General features: G+C 42.6%; 2 protein-coding genes across 2 annotated transcripts; one reads left to right on the top strand and one right to left on the bottom strand.

Moving 5' to 3' along the window:
- The first annotated feature begins 12,795 nt into the window (after positions 1 to 12,795).
- LOC133925576 (uncharacterized) lies at positions 12,796 to 13,574 on the top strand. The gene is made up of 2 exons (XM_062371453.1): positions 12,796 to 12,977; positions 13,090 to 13,574. Exons 1-2 carry the CDS (start codon positions 12,810 to 12,812, stop codon positions 13,345 to 13,347), a joined length of 426 nt encoding a protein of 141 aa, XP_062227437.1. The 5' UTR covers positions 12,796 to 12,809; the 3' UTR covers positions 13,348 to 13,574.
- A 7,405-nt stretch (positions 13,575 to 20,979) lies between these two features.
- LOC133924721 (putative lipid-binding protein At4g00165) lies at positions 20,980 to 21,855 on the bottom strand. Its single transcript, XM_062370384.1, has one exon. It carries the CDS (start codon positions 21,743 to 21,745, stop codon positions 21,347 to 21,349), a length of 399 nt encoding a protein of 132 aa, XP_062226368.1. The 5' UTR covers positions 21,746 to 21,855; the 3' UTR covers positions 20,980 to 21,346.
- Between the last annotated feature and the right edge of the window lie 4,657 nt (positions 21,856 to 26,512).

The raw sequence follows: 26,512 nt of genomic DNA, 5'->3' as shown, positions 1-26,512 counted from the left end.
ACACATCTAGTCTTACATATTCGTACATGTTTGTTTTCTATGTATCACAAGTTCAGACATTACTACTTACCATGCATTGATGCATGCCTTAAAACCATGTGACATCACTCTACCAGCTTCTCAGAGTGAAGTCACCTCTCACTATCATCTTTTCAATGAGATGCGACCCCTTGCTGTCAACTTTTTAGACTAACAAAACCGCTCGCAGCCACCTTTCTAGACCTATGTGACCACACGCTGTCGACTACTCATAGTAATCACTCGCTGCAGGAAGGCCTCTAATGCATGCACTGTCTACAAATTGCATACCTACATGCATACACCATCGATCCATGCTTATAAAAGGCGAGGCCGAGGCAACGAGAATGTCATGATATCGTAGTTTTCCAAAACACCATTAATATCTGATACCTAATACCAAACAATGGCTGCCTCCTCAAGAAGATATTACTCGTGGACATCTAAATTCTCAATGATAGCCCTACAGACTATGAGTGAGACCCAAGATGTGTTCAAGGAGGAGAACCTGAATAAAGTGCTATCGAAATGGCAGACCATGACCTGTTATCTGTGTTTTACAATGGATGAATGACGGCGAACGGTAAGCTCTGTGACCTCTATGGACCTAAAGACGCACTTGTTAGAGTGTCGTCAGAGATATATCAGGGTATGTGTCAGTGAATCAGGAACCAGGGGTCCCCGAATCCCGAGGCTAGGCCAGCAGTTTGCCACGCGGCACCCTCCCGCGGGAATCATCTCCGCGACGTACGAAAAGACTAAGTCCCGGGAGATGGTGCTCGGGGCGATGAACAGTGGTCCCCAAGTACCCGAGTTCCTCGATGATCTACGAAGACCAAGTTTCCAGGAGAGAGTGCTTGGGGTCATGAACAGTGACCCCTGAGCACCCTAGTCCCCCGACGACCAGAAAAGCCGAGTACCGGGAAGAGTGTGCTCGGGACCGCGAACAGTGGCCCTCGAGTACCTGAGTAGCCTGAGGACCCAAGGAAGGTAGTTCCTGGAGAGAGCGCTCGGGGCTGCGAACAGCGGCCCCCGAGCACTCGGTTCCCCGAGGATCCGAACAGTCAATTCCGGGAGAGAGTGCTCGGGGCCGTGAACAGTAGCTTCCGAGCACTCGGTTCCCCAAGGACCAAGAGAGGGCGTTTCCGGGAGAGAGTGCGCGGGGATGTGAACAGTGACCCCTGAGCACTCGGTTCTCCGACGGCCCAAGAAGTCCTTCGTCGGTGGCCCTCACAGGGGTCCAGCGGTGAGGTGTCAGCCAGTGAAAGGCCCGATGCCGCATTTAAGAGGGCGCGTGGCCTGTCGCCTCCAACTGCTCCTGCCACGCTTGGTGTCAGTCCCTGCCACATTCTGGCAGGAGGGCGTGGGGACATTTAATGCGTGGGTCCCATTCCGCGTCATCCGGCGCGCCTCGGGATAACATCGCAAGGCCCGAGGCGCTCCGCCTGCTGCCTTGCTGTGGCAGGCGTACCAGACCGAACGGGCACGCCAGGCCGCTCGGTGGCTACCCGGTGGGCCCTCTCCGCGGCGCCCGTTGCGGAACGCCATCATGACGTCTGAGACCGGGCGGGGGGTGCGTTTTCAACCCCGCCGTCACTTCGCGCAGCAGCCCATCATGACCGCTTTTCCATTTATGGTGCCTTGGAACTCGTGCCCTCCCTTTCGGGGCATGCTACTGCCGGTGGATATTTAAGATAGCCGGCGGGCACGGACAAGGGAGGTCGGATCCAGCTCTCCAACGCTCAGTACAGCACTCTGAGAGATTGAGGAACTCTGGAACACAGACGCCTGGACAGAAGAACACCTTAGTACAAGCATAGAAGCTGAGACCATCGAAGAGCGAGGAGCCCGAAGCTCTAGGATAAACAAACATTCTTGTAACCAGCAACATTCCTGAGAGATATTCTTATGGCATTTATAGCATCCACACAGGAGTAGGGTATTACGCTCAGTGCGGCCCCAACCTGTCTAAAAATCCCTCTAGTGCAATTACTGCATTCTGCATTAGATCATTCCATCCCACCTGCCATTGCATTTACACCCATTTATTTCTCCCGCAAACATATTCAGAATCATCCCCCTGGCCAAATATCAAAAAGGGTCCCTCCGGATCCCTGCGATAGGAGTTCACCCTCCGATACTATGCGAACTAGCCGACATAGAAAAGTGCTTTAGCAAACGAGCACACACGATATTTATGCACCCTCAGCAATACGAGGAGCGCATTAAGGTATGTTCATCGTTATTACATGTCCCAGTTAATTGTTATATTGCACTTCTAAGACATGTTTATATTTACGTATGCTCTTTTTTATACTAGATATTCCCTCATGATGAAAAGTTGTTGAACAAATCCATCGAGAATTTTTTAGAGCTGCATCTACTCTTTGATAACAGTTGCCTACGTGGACATAACTAGAGATGCAGAGATGGTCATTCGAGACCTTAACGCCATTTGTGAAAAAAGCGGTGGTTTGAGCCCCCGTGAAAGAGGTGATCGTTCGACAACAACTATAAGAAGACATGCTTCTATCACTTCCGCCATAACTAAAGGAGTTTGTTTTGACGATGATGACTTCGTGCTTACTCCTTAAATAACTCCACGGCATTGTGAATTCTCTGACAACGGGACAGATGACTAGGATTCAAACTTTGATTATTTTCCGTATATACCGGCACTTTGTAGACCAAAATCCCTATAATAGGATTACCATTAGATGGAAAGGGGGATAAGGCACAGACAACTTTAAGGATCATTTCGTCTATAATATTTATGCTACTAAATGTTGTACTTGTTAAATTCAAAGAGTTTATATCATTTTTACTATTGATTAAGTTAGGTACGTATCTTATATATAGTCTATATGCTATTAGTAATATTTAAATTCTATATACTCATATTATGTACACATTCTATATAACACTTAGTGTGTTTTTTTAATTTTACTTACATGTATTTATTCTATCTTCACTTTAATATTTTCTGAGATTTTTGTTATTTTTATTTTAGATAATTTTTGAGATTTTTAATATTTTTATAATAAAATTTGGCTAACCACCCCCTTAAGAGAGTGGTAGGGACGCTAACCACCCTCTGGTGAGAGGCGAGTATGCATAGTGTGCTAACCGCTCTCTCAAAAGACGGTAAGTAGAATATAGGATCTAACCAACTTCTGAAAGGATTGCAAGTCGGTAAACGTTATTTATATAAATTTTTTATCAGAAGTCTATTTATTTAAATATTAATATTAGAAAATGTAAAAAACAAGTCCACGCTCACACCCGCCGACCAACGCCGCGAGCGCATCTGCCGGCCCGCCCAAACACGCCAGCGGTCGCTTTGCCCGCGCGCGGCGGCATGTCACGCTCATCCGTCACGCGTTGCCCCCGGACGCCGCGGGCCGCCGACCGTCCATCAGATCATCCCCCGCCCGCTCGCGGCTAGACGGATCAAAGCAGAGGCTGTTGCGTGCCGCCGTGCCGCCGTGCGAACTATCCAAATGCACTTTCGGCCGGCAGGTAACGGGGCGCGCGCGGCGCGGCGGTGTGTAGCGGGGGTGCCCCTCTCGTCTAGCGTACTCTATCGAAGAGGCGGACACTTCGGCTTTTTTCACAGGTTTGGGTTTGGACGCCTCAGCAGGCAGGCGAACGCGGCGCTGTCCATGGATCTCGGCAAGCTAATCTTTCACGATAGGAGAATGAGCCGCGAGGGATGTGATTACTAGTTAGCAGGTGCGGCACGATATTAACACTGAGATTTTCTGGTGACATTGCGACTAGCAACTGACGCGCCCGCTGAAACGTTGCTTGTTCCGGCTTACACATTAAGCGAAGCTGGCGATTGATGGCTAGCTTTCAGCGTCCGCTGTACAATGCTTGCAGACCCTATTGCCATCAGGCACCAGGTGATTAATCTGGTTCAAAAACCCATCTGGACGATGCACGTAGGCCCACATATATATAACGTGTACTAAATATCGATAGTAGCATACAGAACCGGCATAGCTCCATTCGCCAGAAAGGTAGGCAGGCACGGCTGCAGAAGGACAATTCACAATGTATGTATGACTTGACCTGACACGACTCCCTGTCCTGCTTTTACAGACAAGATGTACAGTACCGTAATTAGTCTTCGTTGCTCCCATGCAGTGGCTGGATATCAGCTTGGACCTGAGTACAGTGGTAACACACAAGCCTTACCAGAATTAAAATATAATGAAGTCCTAACAACCTGTGCAGTACTGCAGTTCGTTCCCAGCTGCCTAAGCATGTAGTGAATCCACCTTGCTACAGCTGCTAGTTCGTCGTTATATTGCATCAGGTTAAGCTTTTACTTAAACTATATTACTAACTTAGGTGTGTCGCGCCGGGTTAATCCGTCAGTTAGGCCCTTGTCAGTCTAACTTTCTTCCGGTGCCCTTTTTCTTTAGGGCCTGCTGGGATTTCCTCTGACCCAACCTGCAATTCTAAAAGGTGACACAGGGGATTTCCCTTGGTCGAAAAAACCCTCCTGCAATTCTGCGAATATGTACAGAACTAGCAAAGCTGCATGGCTAGATTTCACTTTCTTGATGCTCCTGTTGTAACTGTTTTTGCTTTATACACGGTAGTTTGCACTCTCATATTGTTTCCTGTCAAGACTTTTTGTTTGCCATTCGTATAAAAAAGATGGAATATCCAACACCATGAACGCATGTGGCGCTGTGGACCCACTCACTGTCATACCGTACCAAATTTGTACTGCGAGTCTGTTCACTGACCACATGTCGAGTCACCACTCACAACAAGATTCACTGCGTACATCATTGTCAATAGAACCAAGCCGGCATTAATTGGCTGGGTCATTAGGTCAGGATATCTCCTTATACTGCTCCCAATACTAAAGTTTTAGTACGATTTTTTATATTGCTGTATCACATTAATATAATAGTAAACATTTATCACATAATATATTATTTTTACAACTAACTCATTTAATAAATACTCATCCTTCACAATCTATCTATAATAGTCTGTCTATAATATCATGTCAGAACTGTTTCTTTCACAAGATATGACTATCTCATCTCTCTTCTTTAATTGCTTGACATATAAGTAAGAAATCATTATGACATCTCATTTATGTGTATGATATTGCACTAGAAGTAGCCTTATTATTAATTTGTGTTAACAATGATAGGAGGGTCGCATTAGTTCTGAGGTTTGAATTTCTTTTGATTTGTCCCCTGCACCCGTGACACTTGGCCCTCGGACAGATTATATATAATACATTTTTTTCTTGTTATACAGATTATATTTTTGTCTGAATTTTTTTTAAGAGCTAAATCCTATTATCCTCTACCCACTAAAATTGTTCAGATTTTTTATGAATAATTTGTCAGTGTTTTGAATTTCGAGAGCAAATGAGCATAGAAATTTTATTTTTAAATATATGGTCCGTTAGGCAAAGAGTCCATGTGTGATTTTTCAAAACAGATGTTTATTTTTATTATTTTTCGATTTAAGAAATACAAAAATATAAAAATTCTGTCGAGTGTGCAACTGATGTGGTTTAGAAAAGGGGCCGGGCCGTCTACAGCTTCTCTTGATTTAAGCGGGCTGCCTGCTTTTGTTGAGAGAAGCCCAATACTGGAATCGCGCCGTCGCGCGTACGATTTGGGCTCTTTGTTGAGCCTAAATCCTTCAACTGGTTCTTTTGGCGGTGGAGTGCAGGCGACGACTGATCCAAGTAGTGTTCTGCACGTTCCTGTTACACAGGAAAAAAGGGTACTCGCACGTAACGGTTCAACCAGCCGTGTCAATGTTCTCGTCAAAAGAAAAAAAAAACTGTGTCAATGTGAAGCAGGGAAGCGCGAAAAAAAAATTCTTCGGTTTGGCGATGCGTAAGGCAAGGCGAGGCAGTGTCCAAGGAAGCACGGGGGCATGGTGGCCAGCCCAGGCGTAGGTACGCGTGCGTGCGTGCGTACAAATATGTACACGTAGGAAGGCTGGCATGGCGTGGGGGCAACGGAGACGGGGAGCGGTGGCGCGCGGTTGGATGGCCGCCCCGCCCGCGCGCGCGCGACACGCGCTCTCGTGCGGCACCTTTCCCCCGGCATCTCCACGCCCAAGTGCCCAGCGCCCACCACGCACATCGCCGAGCAGGGCCTCCCCTTCCCATGGCAGCCTGCGCAAATCCCCGCGCGAATCGTCGGGTTTCCCCGTGGAGTGGCCCGAAACAGTGGCCACCGGCGTGCGCGGATGGCTGCGCCTGCATGGTGAGCCGGTTGCTGAAAACAGTGGATCTCGCTAGCGCACTCCCTGTAATAATTGGGGTGCACATGCATGAGGCATGCAATGCGAGACAATAGAGTAAAAAAAAAAAATACTATGTGCTCCAGTAATCTCACGGGAAGGCCTCAGCATGGGATGCATCGGACGTTCATGTCAGGTTAAAGCCTCTTCTTTTGTTTGAGGGTTGAAGCTTCTGCGTGCCTTAGTCCTCGATTTGCATGCATGCATGCATCGTTTTTCCCGGCCCGTTCATTTCTAGTATATCCTGTCCTTACCACACGTCCACAAGTGTACACCGCTGTTGCTATTGAAGTTGATCGAACTGTGATGCACTTTAGCTGTTTCTTTAAACCAAGCTAGACAGTGGAGAGTTGAAAGTTTGTGAAGCACACTACTAAATAAAAGCTGATCACTATCGGTTCATAACTAATATTATTACTGATTTTTTAATCGATAGTAAACAATTGATAATGATAATTGGGAATTATTACTGACTGTTCTAGCTATGAACTGATAGTGATACTTACACATGCCACTGTCGGTTCATGTCATTAACTAACCTCGATAATTATAGCATCACTATCGGCTTCTTACATGAACCAAATGTGATGATATAACTATTTGTCGGTTTCTAACCTGAACCGACAATGATAATTGTGCATAAAAAAAAAGCATTTCTGCCTAGACTTAGGAATTTGCTAACCATGTCCTCTGCAACAACAAACAAGCTCAACAATATATATATATAAACTTGTTATGACTCAAACTTATTGTTTTCAAATGTTAATTGCAAACTTATGTGATTGTGGATAAAGTATGCTTTTAGATTGTGACATACTACTTTCATTCTCTTTTATTTATCGTTTAAGATATTGACACGATCTCCAACAAACACGTTTGTCGGTTTCTAACATGAACCGACAATAATAATTGTGCATCCTGAAATAAAAAAAATGCATTTCTGCCTAGACTTAGGAATTTAACCATGTCCTCTGAAAAAACAAACATGCTCAACAATATATATATATATATATATATATATATATATATATATATATATATTGTTGCTTTCAAATGTTAATTGCAAACTTATGTGATTGTGGATAAAGTATGCTTTCAGATTGTGACATACTACCTTCATTCTCTTTTACTTGTCGTTTAAGATATCGATACGATCTTTAACAAACACTTTTGATCATTACTTTTGATAACTACTTTTTGGTAAAAGTTGATAAAAATTAGATGATGTCAAAATACTTTTCATGACAAATTCACTATTATCATTTTTATATATCAAATCCTAATAGTTTTGTGTATATTAGTGGTCAAAATTTCAAAAGTTTAATTGCACGCATTCTAGGACGACATCTATTTGAGAATGAGGATAGTGTGTGTGTATAAGACTAGGAAGGGTCACGATTGTTCAGGTGATGAAACCCGCCTTCTTTATTGATGATCTCATTCAAGATGAACTCGGGGTGCTGTTCTTGAAGGCTAGGATTTCCTGGGATAGTAGTCCTCTTGATGGGATTCCCATGCACTGTCATTAAGAAAAAAGTTATGATGTGAACAAATAGAAATTGAATGTATAAATTAATATATCATTACATACCTTCACAAGTCATGGAATGAGTCATTTAACATGAATTGTGATACATGAGTATTTTGTATGTATCGGAAAGTAGGTTCAGACTTTGAATTCCCTTGTGTGTGAACCGCGTACTCTATTCATAAGATTGTGCAAATGTCTTGCTTGTGATTGTAAACTTAGATGCAATCAAATGGAAGAACTATAGCTTATTATAGAGGAAATCATCGAGTATACATGTTGAATATATCTATGAGGTCTTGGAATTTATCTCGTTGTTTTTCTCGTGAGTCACATATAAGGATCCTTCTTAAGGCTAGATCAATGACAACAAGTATCTAGTGAGAAGTACAAATATATGCCAACATAGCCATTAGTGATAACATTGTGTTTCGAGTAAAGAACAAAATGAACAAGTCTCTTAGCTAGCTAGGTCTGATGAACCATACAAATTATATTCGAATTAATCATTAGGACGATCATTTAATAAGATAAGAGCTAGCACATATCCGTCTCTTCATATGTCATATGCTAACCCACATCTCATCACAATAATCATAGTCACCAGTGATTAATACAATCTAATTCCAGTAGTTCTGGCATGTGTTTTTATGCCCAAGATCAGAATGAAAATAAAGAGCGAGTAATGTAAATATATTACAAGCCTTTAAGTTATTACAAGTTCAACAACTTACAAATCGTCAAACGCAAGGAGAACAAAATACAATAAGTTTAACTCCTAGCATGTTAGAGATACTATGCAGCAAAATTGTTTATGAACAATAAAGAGAGGTGGTGCCGTTTGCCTTAAGGCACCACTGAGTCAACACGAGTAGCCCACCGCTACTTCTGCCCATCACCAACATTGGTGGGCATGAAGTAATGGTATACTACTTTTTTTCACACCTGCAAAAACTCAACAAAAGCAAGATGAGTCGTAAGACTTATTTCATAGTGAGTACATATAATAATCTGACTTCAAGGATCATACATTTGGGGATGCGTAGCAAAGATCAGCCGCCAGGTTAAATAAATTTATTCGCAAAAGCCATTTATCGACTCAAGAGTGTGAGTATATACACATCTTAATAACTCGTACCCTCCTATCATGAGATTATAACTATAAACATATCTATCATTTGATCAAACTCTTCTCAGCATAACCATCACTAGTCACTTCTCAACATACCATATACAACCTAACATCAGAACTCTATGATTGATGTGGATGGACATAAGCATGCTTATAAATGAGAGTGTGGTAATTCGAATTGATCTTACATCCCGCAGGGGGTAAATCTTTACCCACATGACTCGGATCTATCCTTTTGGCACCCGAGACAATATTTCTTATACCCGGAACTACCTACTTGCACATGCCCATATAGCACTAGGGTTACCGCGAGCGTGTCCCGGACACCTTTAGCTCCCCACCACATTGCTTCTTCTCATCATTTTTCTCTTATGCGTCATAGGGTCGCAAGTCAAGTGTTAGCACGGTATATAATAATTGACTCATTCGTACATTTATTGAATATATGGAAGTACAAAAAGTGCTTAAGCCAATGGCAAACAACGATGGGTGCTTAATCGATGCAAGCGGTCTATGGCATCCGGGTTTCTCTCCCGACCTACTCCTAGCACCACCCATATCTCATCTCATCCTCACAAACTCATTCATCCCAACATCATTCTCATCATGAATAATATTTAAGTCCTATACCTCGTGAACGATGGGCATTCCACCACTCAATTTCTACCGAAGACATATGTATTACTAAACATCTCAGATAACTTTTAAGTTAGACATCAACATTGTTATATCCAGGTTACAAGGATGGGGATCATCAATAATTCAAGGTAGGAACAATGCATTAACATAGGTTCTACCCACAAATCCTGACATTAACTCTATAACATGCACAACATACATAAAGTGAGAATTTATCAAAGTAGACACCATAAGATCCAAAGTAAAAGGTGAAATATACTTATATGCTTGCCTTGTTACTCTGGCACTTCACTCACATACACTTCTGGTTCGGTGTCGGCATCGACCGCTTAAACCATTGACGCGTCACTATCTAAACAATTGGAGGAACGCATTGGATGAACAAACGAACGATGGAGATGAATGTTTATGATGCATGATTGTGAACGAGATGCAATATACCATGTTATGAATACATTTGCAAATGAATGCCTAAGAGATTGGGTTATAAGAGGTTTGAAGCTCGTATGAGACAACATAAGGTCGCCGGGTTCTCAGTAGCTGGCGGTCAAACTGGCCCAAGTGGCGGTCAGACTGTGAGGGTAGAATAGAGAAGAAATCAGTACTGAGTAGACTTGGCGATCAGACCGGACCCATAGTCGTTAGACCAACCCTAGTGGAGGTCAAACTCCTGACTATGGAGTTTGACTGGAAGTTTGACCGGTCAAGTCATAATCTGGCAGTCAGACCGGCCCTAGCGGCGGTTAGACTACTGGGCTTGGCCGTTGGCACCTCGGCGAGGCCACTGGCGAAGCTCCGACGATGCCTTCGACCATGAAGGGTACCAAAATACTATACAAGGCTAGGGGAGTTTGGCCGACATGCACGGGGCCAAACTTAAGAACCCCATGGATGAAGTCAATGGCTAAGGTGGAGCTTGGGTCTAAACCAAATGGAGATTGGTTGGAGCTCGGGAACGATGGGAAAATGGTATGGGAAGTCTCACATCGGCGTGAGAAAGCTTTCTAGGTGGTTGACCAACTCCGGGGAAGCTTCGATTCGAAGATCGGACTTCAGGATGGTGATTGGCATCGAGGTGGAAGAAGTCATGTGAAAATGTCTCTGGCGAAGAAGACGGCGGGAAGGAGCTCGGGGAAGCCTTCGGGGAGCTCGAGGAAGTATTTTCTGTCAATCTCCGGCCGTCGAGGTGGTTTCCTCTCTCTCTCTCTCTCTCTCTCTCTCTCTCTCGGTTTGGTGAAGAGGAAGTGAGTGAGGGAGTGAATGAACGAGAGAGAGAGAGAGAGCGAGTGAGAGTTGGTCGATGGCTTTAAGTGGTGCCTCTGTGCTCTGACGATCAGATCACGGGGAGGCCCGATTAGACCACAGGCAGGGCCCACATGCTGAAAGTCTTCTTTCTTTTCTCCGTTTCTTCCTTTTCTTTTTCTTCTCGTTCCTAAATGACTTTAGGGTCTTCCTAATTATCTCTAAACAATTTTCACTCATAATATATATGGTGAAAATACACATTGATCAACGACATAACATTTTCATAACGTGTTCAAATACTTAAAACAAAAGTCAAATACATAAAACATGACATCATGATGTGTATGTATGCTTGATGACTACTTTAGGGGTTTAAGGTGTGATAGTAGGTAGGGAAACATATACTCAAAGTAATAGTGTAAATGTATAATTTTCTTGTTTTAAAGCTTAAGCAAACCTTGAATACGTAATCCTTGATCTTATCCAAATTAACTTTGATATTGCTTTTGCTTACAATGCCCGAGTCTAGGAATCCTGCTGCCACATCTTTTTTTTTTTTACAAATTGTCTCCAATCTATATTAGAAAAAAATTAGACATAAATTTTATCTATATTACGAGAATATATATTGTGATTGAATATAAGACACTTACAGTGTCTAGCACCTCATTAGAGAAACGTTGAGGTCGTCTTGATAGTACATTTGATGTAACTTATCGAGTTCTATGTAGAATGAGTAGTTCACTTTGTGAAAATTTTCCTCTTTGAACATGACAGAGTATTCCGTGGAGTACATCCTGGTTGTTGATGATAACCCGCAAGCGCACGGGACCATTGTAGCACTTTCACCCCAGAGTATTTCAAGGTATCAGATCCATTGAGGACAACAACTCTGGACCATGACTTAGGTATTTCCGACGAATAATAATAATCATAATAATAATTTATGAATATAGAAATAACATGATAATAAATAAGAAATAAAATATCCAAAACATGATATGCAAAACACATGGATGATGAATGCAATGAGATGAAAAGGAGCAAAACACCAATCATAGGTTTTAAGTTTTACTAGACTAATAAAGTGATAAAGGAAGCTACTTCACTATTATCTATGCGGTTTTCCAGATCACGTTGCTAGCTCACTTCTGGAATTCCTAATACTATTGTTCACCTTTCCAAATCCATATTCGGGTAGATGTTCTGGTATTAAGATCATAAGGGTCGGACCAACATGAGTTGGACCGGACGTCTATTAGTGTTTTTGTAGTAGTGGAGGGTTCAACCTTCGTTATCCCTATTGGAAGTTCTTCATGCTAGGGTTCGCCGAAAAAGAAGAAGAGCTATGTAGTGCTCTATCGAGCGGTTCCATTTACATGCCGGATGCATTCCAAATACTCTCTGCTTCTCATGGCTCAGCCCCCGCCCCCCCCCCCCCCCCCCCCCACACCCAAAAAAAAGGAATTAAGTTGAAAGCGAACAACCTTTGCAGGTACCATTAACAGGACTGGATCGAGGAAACCCTGTGTTTAACCTTTGGGGCACTAATCCCGACTTTACCAAGGAGTAATTAATCACAACCTGTCCATTGTTGGGACACAAGGTCACAAGCTAAGGTACGTCTTCTTGGTGTTCTCACGAGTCACCACAAACTGGTGGTACTACTCCGGATAAAAAAACAAAGACAAACATAGGTAGCTGTGTCATAGAACTTGGGAAACAGATACCATCTTTTGAGAGCCATCGGGCTTCACCCATGCACTGATGCAACCTTCCTGCACTTGTATATATTCCCAAGGGCGACTCATTTCGTGGCCCTTCTCCACTTCCTCAAACGCGCGCACTCCTCGGCTAGCTCCCTACACGTGCATCTAGATGATCTCCTCCCTCACGTCTCCCTTCATATCCAATTCTCTTGCTCCCCACACTAGTTGTTCTTGTCTTCTTGCCATGCCTAGCTTAAGCTCTCCTCTTGCCCCCAAGGGGCAGCTGAAGCTCGCCACCGCCGTTCTCCTTATCCTCGTCCCCATCGTTCTCTTTGCTAGCTCATGCGAAGCCCGAGGTCTTCGAGTCCATGGCAATAATGGCGGCTCGAGCAAGTCACCTCTACCAGGCAAGGTTAGTACAACTAGTCACTGAGAAGTGTTTTATTGATATAGTAGTGACCCTAACCAGTTTCTTCCTGGTTGCATGTTATAATTTGGTCGTTATCCCTTGATCCCTTCTATAGGATGTGGCAAGCTGCTTGAAGGTTGACGGTTGCTTGAAAAGGCAGACAGGGTCTAGATCAGAGGTCGACACTGAAATGGATCATCACATGGTTCCCGCGGATGCAAAGGTGAAGGAAGGAGTGGCCATGGCATCACATGCAGGTGAAGTTCGAGCCACGATTGTTGGTAGGGTTTCGCAGAGGCTTTCTCGGCAGGAGGACGCCGGGTTCCATCTGGATTATGCGGGGCCTAGAACACATCCCCCGTCTCACAATTAATGTGATCATATCACATCGTGACCTTCGGTTTCCTCTAATTTTCTCATATCTAAAGTGATCTATGTACATGAGTTTTCGAGCGCTAATTAGTTCTGGTTCAAGCTGAGGTCCTACATGTGCCCAATGGTTACCAATCTTTCTAGTTTGCTTAGAGCAGTCCACTTTGGTTAGGTAGTTAATTATATTGTTGGTAGAGTACTCTAGCTAGATATATAGCTAGAAATTTTGTTGGCTCAATGTGAAACAGATCACACATGTACACATGCATATGCTTTCCTGTGATATAACTATGTATATGTTGATCTAATTAGATATGATCATACATTGATCTTGCCTCCCGCTTGCAGGCTGTTATCTATTTCTTTGGTTATGCACTTTTTTGGCTGATCTTTGCTTAACATCAATATTCTTCTTTTAGTATATACTTGATGCATTCTAAAACTAGCAGTATATACACATATATATGTACATAGCTACCTAATCATATGTGTCACCAGCCACCACTCACCATCGACACATACTATATTCAACCTCCGATAGTATTTTCATTTTTATGTGTTTGTGCAATGGTTTTAACGATTCCATCAAATATGTAGTTTCCAACTAACGTTTCCCCAGATGGAGCTCCCAAAACGCTAGTAGCATGGGTATAGACTACCCAAGTTCAACGTAGTGCACATCCTGGGCCATCTTTTAACAATTAGTGCAAGTTAATTAGCCGACGCGTTAAATAGGGATTTTTTATTTGTCGGTTTTCAGGTTTTAGAATGAATGTTTTTCTATTTTGTAATAGAGATTTATGGTTGTCAGTTTTTTTTAATAATGTTTGATTTTCTGTTTTGTACTAAGGATTTTAGTATCGTCAGTTTATCTGTTTTATAATATGTGATTTTCGATTTTGTAACAGAGATTTTACTAATTGATATCGAAGTTATCACTAAGGGAATACGTACAATCGTCTATAGAGACTACACGTCATACAAGTCATGCATGTACTATGAACTACTGAGATGAAGATTTGTGCGTCTGATAGGATCGCACTCTGTACACACGCAGGCAAGCATGGTCTAGTAGTCCGGCCACAGTGCTCATAAATGATTACAGTTATCGGTTATACATCGATTCTAACCTATCACGTTTCTCAACTCTCACATTGACACATTGGGCTCCCACACATGGAGCTGTGGTGTATCTTGGGAGCAAATTTGTTCGGACGCCTCATCCCGGCCGCGATTTCAGATAGATGGTGGCACGCACACCGCGATGTTTCTGCACTAAAAATTAAAAATGCCAGGCGTGTATGTATATTGGCTATATGAAATGAACATCGATCAGCGTCACATATCAAAGTAAACAAGGAAAAAAAAAGGTTTGCAGGCTGCATGATTTACGCTGAGAGATGTGTTTGATGTGTCGAACAATTCATACATGGAACGGGAAGAATCAGGGCCGATTGTGAGATTTTGGTGACATGTGGCTAAACTAAAAAAACAGGGTCTATTGAATTGAAACTAAAAAATTAATATTTAAATTGTAAGAGTAAATTTTGTAAAACTACATACACTTTAATAAAATTATTGTAAAACTACAGATTTAAGTAATAGTTTTATAAAGCTACATATTTAACGTCAATTTTATCACAAAACTACGAGTATTTTGATAAAATTATTGCAAAACCGCATATACTTTGACAAAATTATCGTAAAACTATATATTTAAGCAATAATTTCATAAAACTACAGATTCAGCGCTGATTTTATCGCAAAACTATAGATTCTAGATGAGTTATTCCCAGCCCTGTTACCATGAGGATCGCACCCCGCTTACAATCTCACAGCAACTGCCAGTTCATAAAACAGACGACCCGGGAGCTCATAAAATTACAAATACTTTGGCAAAATTATCACAAATTGCAAAACTATAGATTTAAGTAACAATTTCACAAAACTGCAAATTTAGCGCTCATTTTATTGTAGAACTATAGATTCTATCGTAGATCCGTTAACCTGACAAATGTGTTTCGTTTGCAATCACATGAGCTCCCGAACGATCTGTTTCATAAGCTGGTAGCTGTTGTGAGACTGCAAGCGGGGTCCGGTCATGATGCTAACGAGGTTGGGAACATCTTCTCTAGATTATGTAGTTTTACGATAAAATCAGTATTAAATCTGTAGTTTTATGAAATTATTGCTTAAATATGTAGTTTTACGATAATTTTGTCAAAGTATCTATAGTTTTGCTATAAAATTGATATTAAATCTGTAGTTTTGTGAAACTATTGCTTAAATATGTAGTTTTGTGATAATTTTGTCAAAGTATATGTAGTTTTACAAAATATACTCAAATTATAAAGATAATATTTGGTGTATTAAAAATTATTTCTGATAAACACTTAAACTATAAAAAAATAACGCTCACCTCAAACACTTTGTAAAGATCATCTTAAACAATTTCTTCTAATTGTAAAGATAATATTTGCTGCTAGATGCATGCTTTCAAGAAGATATGATATCAAGAACGTGCTGAAAATTGAAAAAAAATACATTAGTTGTGAAAAACTAGTGCAAAGCTATAAAAACATCCAATTAATTTAAACAAATCTTACCAATTAGCAGTGGTGACATAACTTCTAATAATTTATATCTCTGAGACCCCAACCCGTGTTGTCAATAGATGGCTTACGGCTTACTATAAAAGTGCAAATCTTACCAATTAGACCCAGTCGCCAACAGAGATGATTATAAATATTATTGATGCTACTTTGTGTAGTACCCTTTTCATATAAGAAAGTGTTGCATATTGGTTCTTGCATAAATAATTACAAGTATACATGAAAGTAAAATAGTTGAAGTTCTTGACAAACTTATTGTATTACACATTGTATTACATATTGTATTACACACATATTTGTGCAGGAAGGTAAAGATGGAAGTATAACACAGGGGCGTTGACAAGAAATGAAAATTTTAGGAGTTCAGGACCTACCAGGCTAACACAGCCACCGTGCCGTACCTAATTCAGTAATCAGGGACCCTAATTAGTTAATTACCTTGCGTGTACCTAATTCAGTAATCAGGGACCCTAATTAGTTAATTACCTTGCGTCATTGAGTCCTGCTGGCTGCTGCAGTCCTGATCAGCAAGAAGACGTCAAGATGATCACGTATTCACGTCGATCAGCGTTCAGATTTCAGCGGTGCTCGGGCGCTGCAGCCGTCTCCGGCTCTCCGCGAGTGCGGAGAAGAGCAGAAGGCTTCTCAGCCTGCAGTGCAGCTGTGCAGACGGGCGATGGGCCGATGGCGACGCGCGACGGCAGTTCCGCACGGCAGCCGCCAGAGGCCACGGCCAGGGCGCTAGGCGGCCAGCCGATGGCGATCGAATTGGCGATGAGTCGATTTGTCGAGGTGATGTCGATGAGACGAGGTCAGAGGAGAGGAGACGAGAAGACAGATCAGTTTCGCAACTCGCAAGACGTCACGCGTGCGTGCGAGCTGGGCTGTGGCCTATGGATATGGCAGCACGATATGTCCTATGCGGCTATGCCCTATGCGCTAAACTGCTGAATTGCTATGCACGATTTGCGCCCCCCCCCCCCCCACCATGGCCGGCCTTGGAAAGAATGCTATAGCAATGACATGCAGCGAGCCGTAAGGATAAGTTCTATTAGCCTCTGCAATCTTTCAGAAGAATACTTGGGCCTCAGCTCGAGTGAACTCATCATCGATCCTGGTACTCCAGGACAGAAGCTTGCTTCAAGCAAACACAACAGTAGCTGCACGATCCAGGGATAGGGGTAAAAAAGGATTGAATAGTCCACTTTTCATATTGCTATCTATATTTTAATACGGATACAAATATAAATTTGAATATCCATGAATTCCAATACGAATCGGATAGTTTGAATCTGAATCCATATTCGCATATATGCTTGATGGGTTGTAAACAAATATCCTACACATTCAACGACAAGAATTTTATTTTAGGACGCAAAAAAATCGTTTACATTTGGAATTATTGGAATTACTGAAATTTTAGAAATTTCATTGAAATTCATGTCGGAAATTTAATTTTTTGAAACTGAATTTATTCCAATTTGATTGGACCAGAACATATAAATTTTGTTCACCTTTAAAAATTCTAAAATATTAGCAAAATTTTGTTCCATAGTTAACGGATACATATATTATCCATTTCCACATATGAATTTAAAGAAATTCGGATATCCACATTTGAATCGGATTCTCGAAAAGGAATTCAGATACATCCATTTTAGTATCCGCTTTAGAAACATATATTCGTATTTTAACAAATACGAATATCAGATAATTCGAATATCTACTATCCATTTTCCACATCTAATCACGGACTAGAGTACTTGTATCAACAATCACACTTGCATAAAGTCCAGTTTAACATCATTAGAAACTCAATGGAGAGCCGTTGACCCAACAAGAGTACAGAGATGCACTTCGGTTTCTGCGACTTGGTGTCAGGTTGCAAACACGAGGTGTAATCCATGTGCATTGGAGCAAAAACTATACAGAGTATCGAGTAAAATATGCCCAGTTGTGACAATCTTCCCAACAATGTCCCCCCGTCCCTCCCGCACCTCAATCTTACCAACAATTATCCAGCATGAAAAGTGATTTGACATGACAGGAGCAATTGGAATGCAAATGCATGCTCCAAAAAGGACAGACATCCCAACCTCAGACTCTCAGATCCAAGCAAAACCAACCGGTTCGCCTCCTAGGCGGTGTGGTCCGTCGATTAGGGCTCGATGCTGGACTCGCTTGCTCCGATGCCTTTCTGCTGCATGCGACAGCAGGTGCAGCACAAGTCTTCGAGTATATATCGTCATCAGTTACACCTCGCCACGATCAGATAATTGAACTGAAGAATTGAGAACTCGGCATCCAGATCTTGGGGTCAATGAAGCGATCGCTGATTCACCGGGAAAAGAAGTACTCCACTGACCGAATGCCATAGAGGTGGGGAGGTCCGCGCCGCCGCATGCGTGGGGAAGGCAGAGTCCCGCCGTACGTACCATGAGCAAGCGGCGCCGACGAGCGGGGAGGAGGCGCGCGTTGACGAAGCTGGGGACGGAAAGCCGGGAACGGGACACCGACCACAGGTGCCGTGGACGGCGTCGTTGCCTGCCCACGACCTCGTGCCGCGGCCGGGCCCGCCGGAGGCTTCGTCTGACGGGCTAGGTTGGGACTTGCCGCGTTCGTGGGCTTAGCGTCATCCATGTAATCTGCTAGGCCGAAATACTTGGATTCACTGGCTGGTGGGGAGTTCAAGATCTGGCTGTAGAGCTTGGGCTGATCACGACCATGGGCTCAGTTCTACACTTGTAACCTCTTTTTTTTTTCCTTCTGAATTGACCCTTTTACTTCTCGCTAGCGTCGAATGTAATCCCATCGAGCCCCAAAAAAAGAATGTAATCCCATCGACAAGAAAAAACGTCGAATGAAATAGATCAACTGAGAGGCTGCGCATGTCATGCCTTATACGTTCAAGGATGTAAAACGTATTTTATTCCAAAAAAATCAAACTTCATAAATTTTAACAAATAATTAATCAAATTATATACATGTTTAGTATACAAATTTTGTTTCAATAGATTTATATTTCAAAGTATTTTTAATATGATTTTGATTTTATAACAATTGAAAATGTATTAAAAAAATTAACAATCCAAGTATCTTTTAATATATTTTTTTCAAAACAAAATATGCCTTACATTTTTTTTTGAACGCACAGTACCCCTTCTCTTGCAACGGCCGCCGGACAGGAACCATGCATGGGGCCATGCGAATATGAAGCGATGAGCAGGCTGCTGATTGTCTGTACGTCCCTACTACGATGCTATCCCGGTTTGGACTGGCTGGTACACTTGCATTGTTTTGGGCCACCAGTCCTGTGCCATACATGTTCATGTAGGCCACCCATAGTCACGGGTTAAACAACTTTCTTGGGCTGGCCCCAATGTCTGGTATTGACAGAAAAAGTATTTTTTTATTTTTTGTGTGTGTATGTCTGGCTGCACTGTTAGTTTTCTCACACATAAGCCCTTAATGTACTTGACTTTCTTCCTCACTACAGTCAACAGTACATCTAACTGTAGCAGAGGAGTACTGAAATAGTACACTCACCTGTTATAGAAAACATGGAATATAATTATCGACGCACAGGTATTTTGTGCCAAGTTAACCCATGTATGTGGCATTATACAGCTCACTGTCACTAGTAAACACCTAAATGATGGAAGATGTTGTTGGGTCATGGCCTCATGGGTCATACCAAGTTTGTCGCACTACCTATACAACAAATTAATTTGTGCACATCACGTGAGAGTTTCCTGATCGAGGCCGAGAAATATCGGCCTAGTATATTGTCGATTGGCACCGGCAGGCGATGACATGACAGCTCCGAGTTGTAGCTCTCCTCGATAAGTCGATAGCTAGTGAATTCTTTCTAGACTAGACTCAGTTTCATGTACACGCGGTATATATATAGCTCAGCACTTCTTTAATATTTGATCTTAAACTAATTGAATGTTAGTGCATTTTGCTGCGGACAAAATAGAAGTATATACCCTAGTAAGTGGATCCATAGTTGTTGGACTTTGGCTCGTGCAAGCCCTCATCTTTGCGGCGCGAATTACACGTCTTAGCCCCAATAGCTACATATGGACATAATTTGCAAGTAGGATGGCAAGTTTGTAAGTTAGGATAATATTATAATTGTTAAAATTAGTTTACTTGTTGAGGGCTTGGTTTTCTTCTTCCATTTCTTTGTTAATTCTTAAAGAAAGAAGGGCGAAATGAACCGCCGCCACCAAGTCAAACATTTAAAATTGTTATAGAAATGAAGGATATTCTCCCTTTTGGAATAAAAAATGATCTTATTTTCTTTCTAACATGACTATGAAAAATTGTGAATTTTTTCTAGGCTATATGATCAGTATTGCTATACAACACGAGATGGATGAGGATAATAGATGGTGGCTGGCATGCATGCCTTAGTTAGTATTTGGTTCGTAGGATGGGATGTGACGGAACGAATCCATCCTGTTTTTGAGCTGTTTGGATGGAGAGCAGCGGGATGAAATGATTCGGAATCAGTAAATATTCTTCAAAGATTCGGACGGAGCCGTTCAAAAAATGGTAGAACGCAGTCGTCCCCACTTCGAACGTGATATTAATGGTGGATCCACAATACTAAAATAGACTCGTTCTATCCCACCCACCAAATAAACATATATATATGAATGAAATTATCCCATTCTCAAATATATGAATAGAATCATTTTATCACACCTCCAAACACTACCTTAGTGCACGGTGGGAGGTGATCATTGCGGAGGATCCGGCCACTAGAGATGCGGAAGAAGGGGAGGAGACAATGACAGATGTGTGATGGCAGAATAGAGTGGTGGCGGGGTGGGCAGGGTGCATGCTAGGGTTATAGTCTTACAAAAGTTGTCTAACTTATGGAATGGTGAGTGACATAAGCTGTTTGATAGAGATGCGGTTCAGACACTTGATGTTTAGGGAGGAAAAAACACTCACATGTTGCAGTCATACTAAGTCGTGCTAACAAAAAGTAAGGAAAAAAAAAAGAATCATGAGAGCAACCCAAATGGCTTTATTCTCCCCCAAAAGAGATGGAGTGATTAACAAATGGAATACGAATTCTTGATTTTACATGCACACGATAAATGACTCTCAACAGATTACAACTTTTAAATATCAAACCTAGAAGCAACACTCTTGTTTCTTCAAGAAGATGTTTGCCCAACAAATGATAAAACAAAAAAAACAAATTCAAGAGACAAGACTGACAAGGTGTCAAACATTTGGCCGAAATGGTTCTAGGTTGCTCAACAGAAGGTGCACAAACGAGACATAGGAGATCAGCAAGCACAACGCATGCATGCCATGCAAGTGCGTGCTTACGTACGTACGTACGCGGCTACGAGAGTAACCACGCGTTTACGAACAGGTGTAGCCACTGGGGACGCACTTGCCGCAGTAGTTGACGAGGGCGCTTAGCTTGACCGGGATGTCGACGACGAGGCCGAGCACGTTGGCCTTGATGGCGGTGCAGAGGCAGACGGCTGCCTCGAAGTCGGCAAGGCCGCCTAGGAGGCTGCAGCACGGCTCTGCGGGCACCTTGCCGGCCTCGCCGCTGATGAGGCCGAGCACGTTGGCGCACACGCCGAACTTGAGCGTGTCCACCGGGCACTTGTTGTAGGATGAGGATGGCGGCGGCGGCGGCGGCAGAGCCGGGGGCGATGGGGTCGGGCACTTGCCGCAGGCGCAGCCACAGGCGTTGGCCGCCGTGAAGAAGAGGAGGTTGATGGCCAAGAGGAGGAGAACCTTAGATGCCATGGCTTACGCCCTAATTACGTTACAAGCTCAGCAAGACTAGCTCGTAGACAAGAACAGGTGCAGTAGGAGACTATTGCTAGTGAGATGTGACGGTTTAGAGAGGGGAGCCTGGATATTTATAGGAGAACCAGCAAACCCTATGTCTCTTTTCTGTTTATTAGCTGTCTAACTATCCCTTATAATATACAAATTTTCACCAGCTCCATCACATTAAGGCTTCTTTAGCATTGCAGTTGCTTTTGAAACGCATCTTTTTCCCTTAGATTTGGATGAGGTGACCAGTTCGATGTATCCCTTTAGGAACCATAATTTGCAGCACAACAGAGCACAACACCGCAACTACAAATCGCCCCTAATACGTATGAGCTAGATGCATTGATATGATACGTGATTGTTTGGTTCCTATAGATGTATGTGGACCAATAAACTGTGATTTTTAATACTTTATTATTTTTACTAATGACTTTAATAGATACAATTATACCTACTTAGTGAGGTCTAAGTTCAAATCTTTTAAAAAGTTCAGGAAGTTTCAGAATGAGGTATAAAATCAAATAGGCAAGCCAATTAAGACATGATTAAGGAATTATTCTACAGCTGACTCTGCCAGGAATGCCTCAATAGAATAGGGTATCCAAATAATGTAATCAGACTTTGTTAGACATGATTCGATCTATGATGATCCAATTGATCTTCTATTGTTTTTTTAGGGATATGCTATAGAAACTGTTCGTTCATATTAAATATGGTTCCATCTAAAACTGTAGAGAAGATGTCATATGAGATAAGGATTGGGAAGCATCACTGTCGGTGGATGAACACCGCAAGCGGGGATCCTAAGGGACCCCCTTTGAGATTCGGCCGGGGGGCTGATTTTGGATCTACCTCGTATGTGGATTTAATGCGAATGCATGAGATCTAGGTGGGACGGATGATCGTCGGCTAGTGGGAGTAAATGCACAAAGGATTTTAGACAGGTTCGGGCCGCACGGAGCGTAATACCCTACTCCTGTGTGTCTGATGTGCTATTAATGCTCTTGGAATGCCTTTCTTTGGATCTCTGTGTTACAAGATTTTTTGTCTAAGTCTTGAGCTTCGGTCTTGCTTCTTGCTTCCGGTTCACTCGTCTTGCTCAAGCTTGTTCACCTCTATCAGTCTCGATCTCTAAAAGCTTGTCTTTCTTCGAAGTGCTCCCCCCTTTTTATCCTACCGGGGGAGGCTCGACGTGCCCAGAACAGGGGCACGAGTTCCCATAAGCCATAAATGGAAAGCAACCATCATGGGTCTACAGTTTGATGTTACAGGGGTTGAAAATGCGCCCTTCGGCCGGTCTCGTCGCCCATTACGCCCTAACTTTAGCAGGTGAGGGTGGGGACCCACCGGGCAGCCGCTGAATGTCCCCGCGTGCCCGTCCGATCAGAGAAGATCTAACACGGTCTGATGCGGCAGGGGGGCAGGTGATACACCTCGAGCCCAGCGACGATATCTCCAAGCCGTTTCCTTTATGGGCCCCGTAGGGTGACGTGCGATGGGACCCGTCGCATTAAATGCCCCCACGCCTCCTTCCAGGCGGTGGCAGGGACTGACGTACTCAGTATGACAGGCGTGGGGGGGAGTGGTTGGATGTGACAGGCCACGCTCCCTCCTAAATGCAGCATCGGGCCTCCCACCGATTGACACCTCACCGTGAAGCCCTTGTGGGGTCCACCGGCAAAGGGCTTCTCAGGTCCTCGGGGAACTCTGGGTACTCGGGGACCAACTGTTCTTGGCCCCGAGCACCCTCTCCCGGATTCGTCTCTTCTCGGATCCTCAGGGAACTCCGGGCACTCAGGGGCCAACTGTTCATAGCCCCGAGCACCCCTCCCAGAACTAGCTCTTCTTGGGTCCTCAGGGAACTACGGGTGCTCGGGGGCCAACTGTTCAGGGCCCCGAGAACCCCTCTCGGAACTGTCTTTTCTCGGCTCCTCGGGGAACTCTGGGTACTCGAAGATCAACTGTTCATAGCCCCGAGCACCCCTCCCAGAACTGTCTTTTCCTGGCCCTCGGAGAGGTGGTCCCCGAAGGATGGAGCCACGTGGCATTCTGTTGTCCTGGCCTCGGGACTCGGGGACCCCTGGTTCTCATGTCACCGACAATCACATGATTTTTTCTTAAGATATGGGGTTGCGAGGCTTATGTAAAACGTATGATAAGCTCACTCCTAAATTTGATAAGTTCTTAATTGTGAGGTACCCTCGGGAAACCAAAGTATATTATTTCTATATTCGAGAAGAAGGCAAGGTGTTTGTCACTCAAAATAGTGTCTTTATAGATAAAGAGTTTCTCTAAAAGAAAGTAAGTAGGAGCACGGTGCAACTCGAAGAAATTTAGAAAACATCACAAAGTGTTTCAACCCTTATATAACCTCAATGGCATATACAAGATATTGTAGAATCCGTTGTTGAGGCACCATCGAATCCCCACTTAGGTCTGAAAAGGCATGTCATGCAACTGAAAGGTTCACACTCCTAACCATGGGCAAGACGATATATTATTGTTGAACAATGATGTGCCTAAGACTTATATGGAAGCGATGGTGGGACCAGACGCTAAGAAATGGCTTAGAGCCATGAGATCTGAATTTGAATCTATGTGAGATAATCAAATTTAGAACTTGGTTAATCTACCTGATGGTGTAAAAACTATTAAGTGTAAATAGGATTTTAAGAAAAGATACACATATATGGAAATATTTACATCTATAAGGCACGATTGATGGTGAAAGGTTTCAAGCAAATTCAAGGTGTTGATTATGATAAAAGGTTTTCGTCTGTTGGAATGCTAAATTCTGTTCAAATCATCCTAGCAATTGCTACATGTTTTGATTATGAGATCTGACAGATGGGTATCAAAATAGCTTTTCTGAATAGAAACCTAAGTGAGGATGTGTACATGACACAACTTGAAGGTTTTGTCAATACGAAAAAAGCTAGGAAGATATGCAAGCTTCGTAAGTCCATCTATGAATTGAAATAAGTATATCAGAGTTGGAACCTTCATTTTGATGAAATGATCAAAGGGTTTGACTTCATCAAGAATGAAAAAGAGCTTTATGTTTACAAGAAAATTAGTGTGAGTATACTTGTATTTTTGGTCTTGTATGTAGATGACATATTGTTGATTGAAAATGATATTCAATACTTGAAGCTATCATATCTTCATTAAAAAGAGTTTCTTGATGAAAGATCCTCGAGAGCCAGCATATATATTGGGCATAAAGATCTATAGCGATAGATTAGAAAGTCTAATTCGAATAATCCTGAGCACTTATATTGATAAGGTATTGAAGTGGTTCAATATGCAGGATTCTATGAAAGGTTTCTTGCCAATATTACATGACATTAGTCAGAGCAAGAGTCACTGTTCCACGAAACTAGATGAGAAGATAAAATGAGTGTGATCCCATTTCTTTGGATATTGGATCCATCGTGTATGCTATGCTTTATACACGTCTAGATATCTTCTATGCTACTAGTATTACGAGCAGATATCAATATAACCTAGGTGAAGCCACTACCTCAAAATGGGTTATTACAGATGTATTTTAAACCCTATCACAGACAGTTGTAAGTTCCGTCTCTGTAAAAGTATATGTGATATTGACCTTGTTACATATGGTTTCAGAACCATTTGCAATACACTTATACATTTCTATATAATCGTCTGTACGTAGTAAGAGCCATAGCCGATGTTTATTTAAACTTGTCTGTGAGTACTAAGAGTCACTTATGATCTTTGGTTAAACCCATCTGTGACTACTAAGAGTCACATAGAGTTTTTTTAAAACCGTTTGTGTCTCCCTTTCCCCTCTATAAGCAAATTTACTTTCTGGCTGCGCAACTAGGTGAAGGGATCGGTGACGTCCTAAGAGAGGGAGGGAGTGAATTAGAACACTTAGAACTATTTTGGCTCTAAAAATAACAGAAGATAAACCTATACCAATTTCTATCTAAATATGCTCTAGATTTATCTAGTGTGTCTACTCTACCGATCAAAACGCTTGCAATCTATCTAAGAAGGTAAATTGCAAGAATGTAAATGAGGAAAAGTAAATAAGAAAGAGAGAGCAAACTCGGCACAATGATTTTTTTCTGCTGTATCGATGGTATGAATGCCTCCCCTAGTCCACGTTGGAGCTTCACAAAGGATATACTCCTAGTCGGCACCCGGTCACGGCTTTTGAGCCACCAAGTCACAAAGACAAGACCTCCACCTAGATGAGCCAACAAGCTACCGAGGCAAGGTCCCACCACTAGCCTCTCTTCTATTTCCTTTCCACTGTTATCACTTCGGAGCTTGAGCCATCAAGGCAAGGGTCTCCGCATCCCCATACTCGCCTTGTCGCCGCTCCACACCAAGTCGGAGGGTCAACAAGCTTGCCGGCGAGTCACTAAGACTCTAAAATATTGGCATACCACTTGGTACAAGGTTGAATCACTCCTTAATCCACTCTCTAGGTAGAAATCACCTAGCAACACTCTCTCTAGGCATATAAGCACTAATCACTCACTAATCTTGTGCTTAATGACCTTGGATAATCACTTTAAGCACTTTGATGGCTTGGATGTCTTCTCAGGTGTACATGAACTTCTCTAGACTTCAACAGCACACCACCCACTTCAAATGACTGAGTGGATGGTTACTTATAGCCTCAAACCCGCGCACTAGCCGTTAACCCAACAGCTCAAAAAAGTTGTTGACATCGGATTATCCGGTGAGAACAATAGT

The sequence above is a fragment of the Phragmites australis genome, chromosome 7 (assembly GCF_958298935.1).
Source record: "Phragmites australis chromosome 7, lpPhrAust1.1, whole genome shotgun sequence".
Classification (NCBI taxonomy): domain Eukaryota; kingdom Viridiplantae; phylum Streptophyta; class Magnoliopsida; order Poales; family Poaceae; genus Phragmites; species Phragmites australis.
Note: the sequence above shows the minus strand (reverse complement) of the source record. Positions and strands in the feature narration are given on the sequence as shown.

Excerpts from the sequence above, each read along its gene's own strand:
- LOC133925576 (XM_062371453.1), top strand. The coding sequence starts at position 12,810 with ATGCCTAGCTTAAGCTCTCCTCTTGCCCCCAAGGGGCAGCTGAAGCTC. Across the intron at positions 12,978-13,089 it reads AGTCACCTCTACCAGGCAAG|GATGTGGCAAGCTGCTTGAA; the intron begins GTTAGTACAACT and ends TCCCTTCTATAG.
- LOC133924721 (XM_062370384.1), bottom strand. The coding sequence starts at position 21,745 with ATGGCATCTAAGGTTCTCCTCCTCTTGGCCATCAACCTCCTCTTCTTC.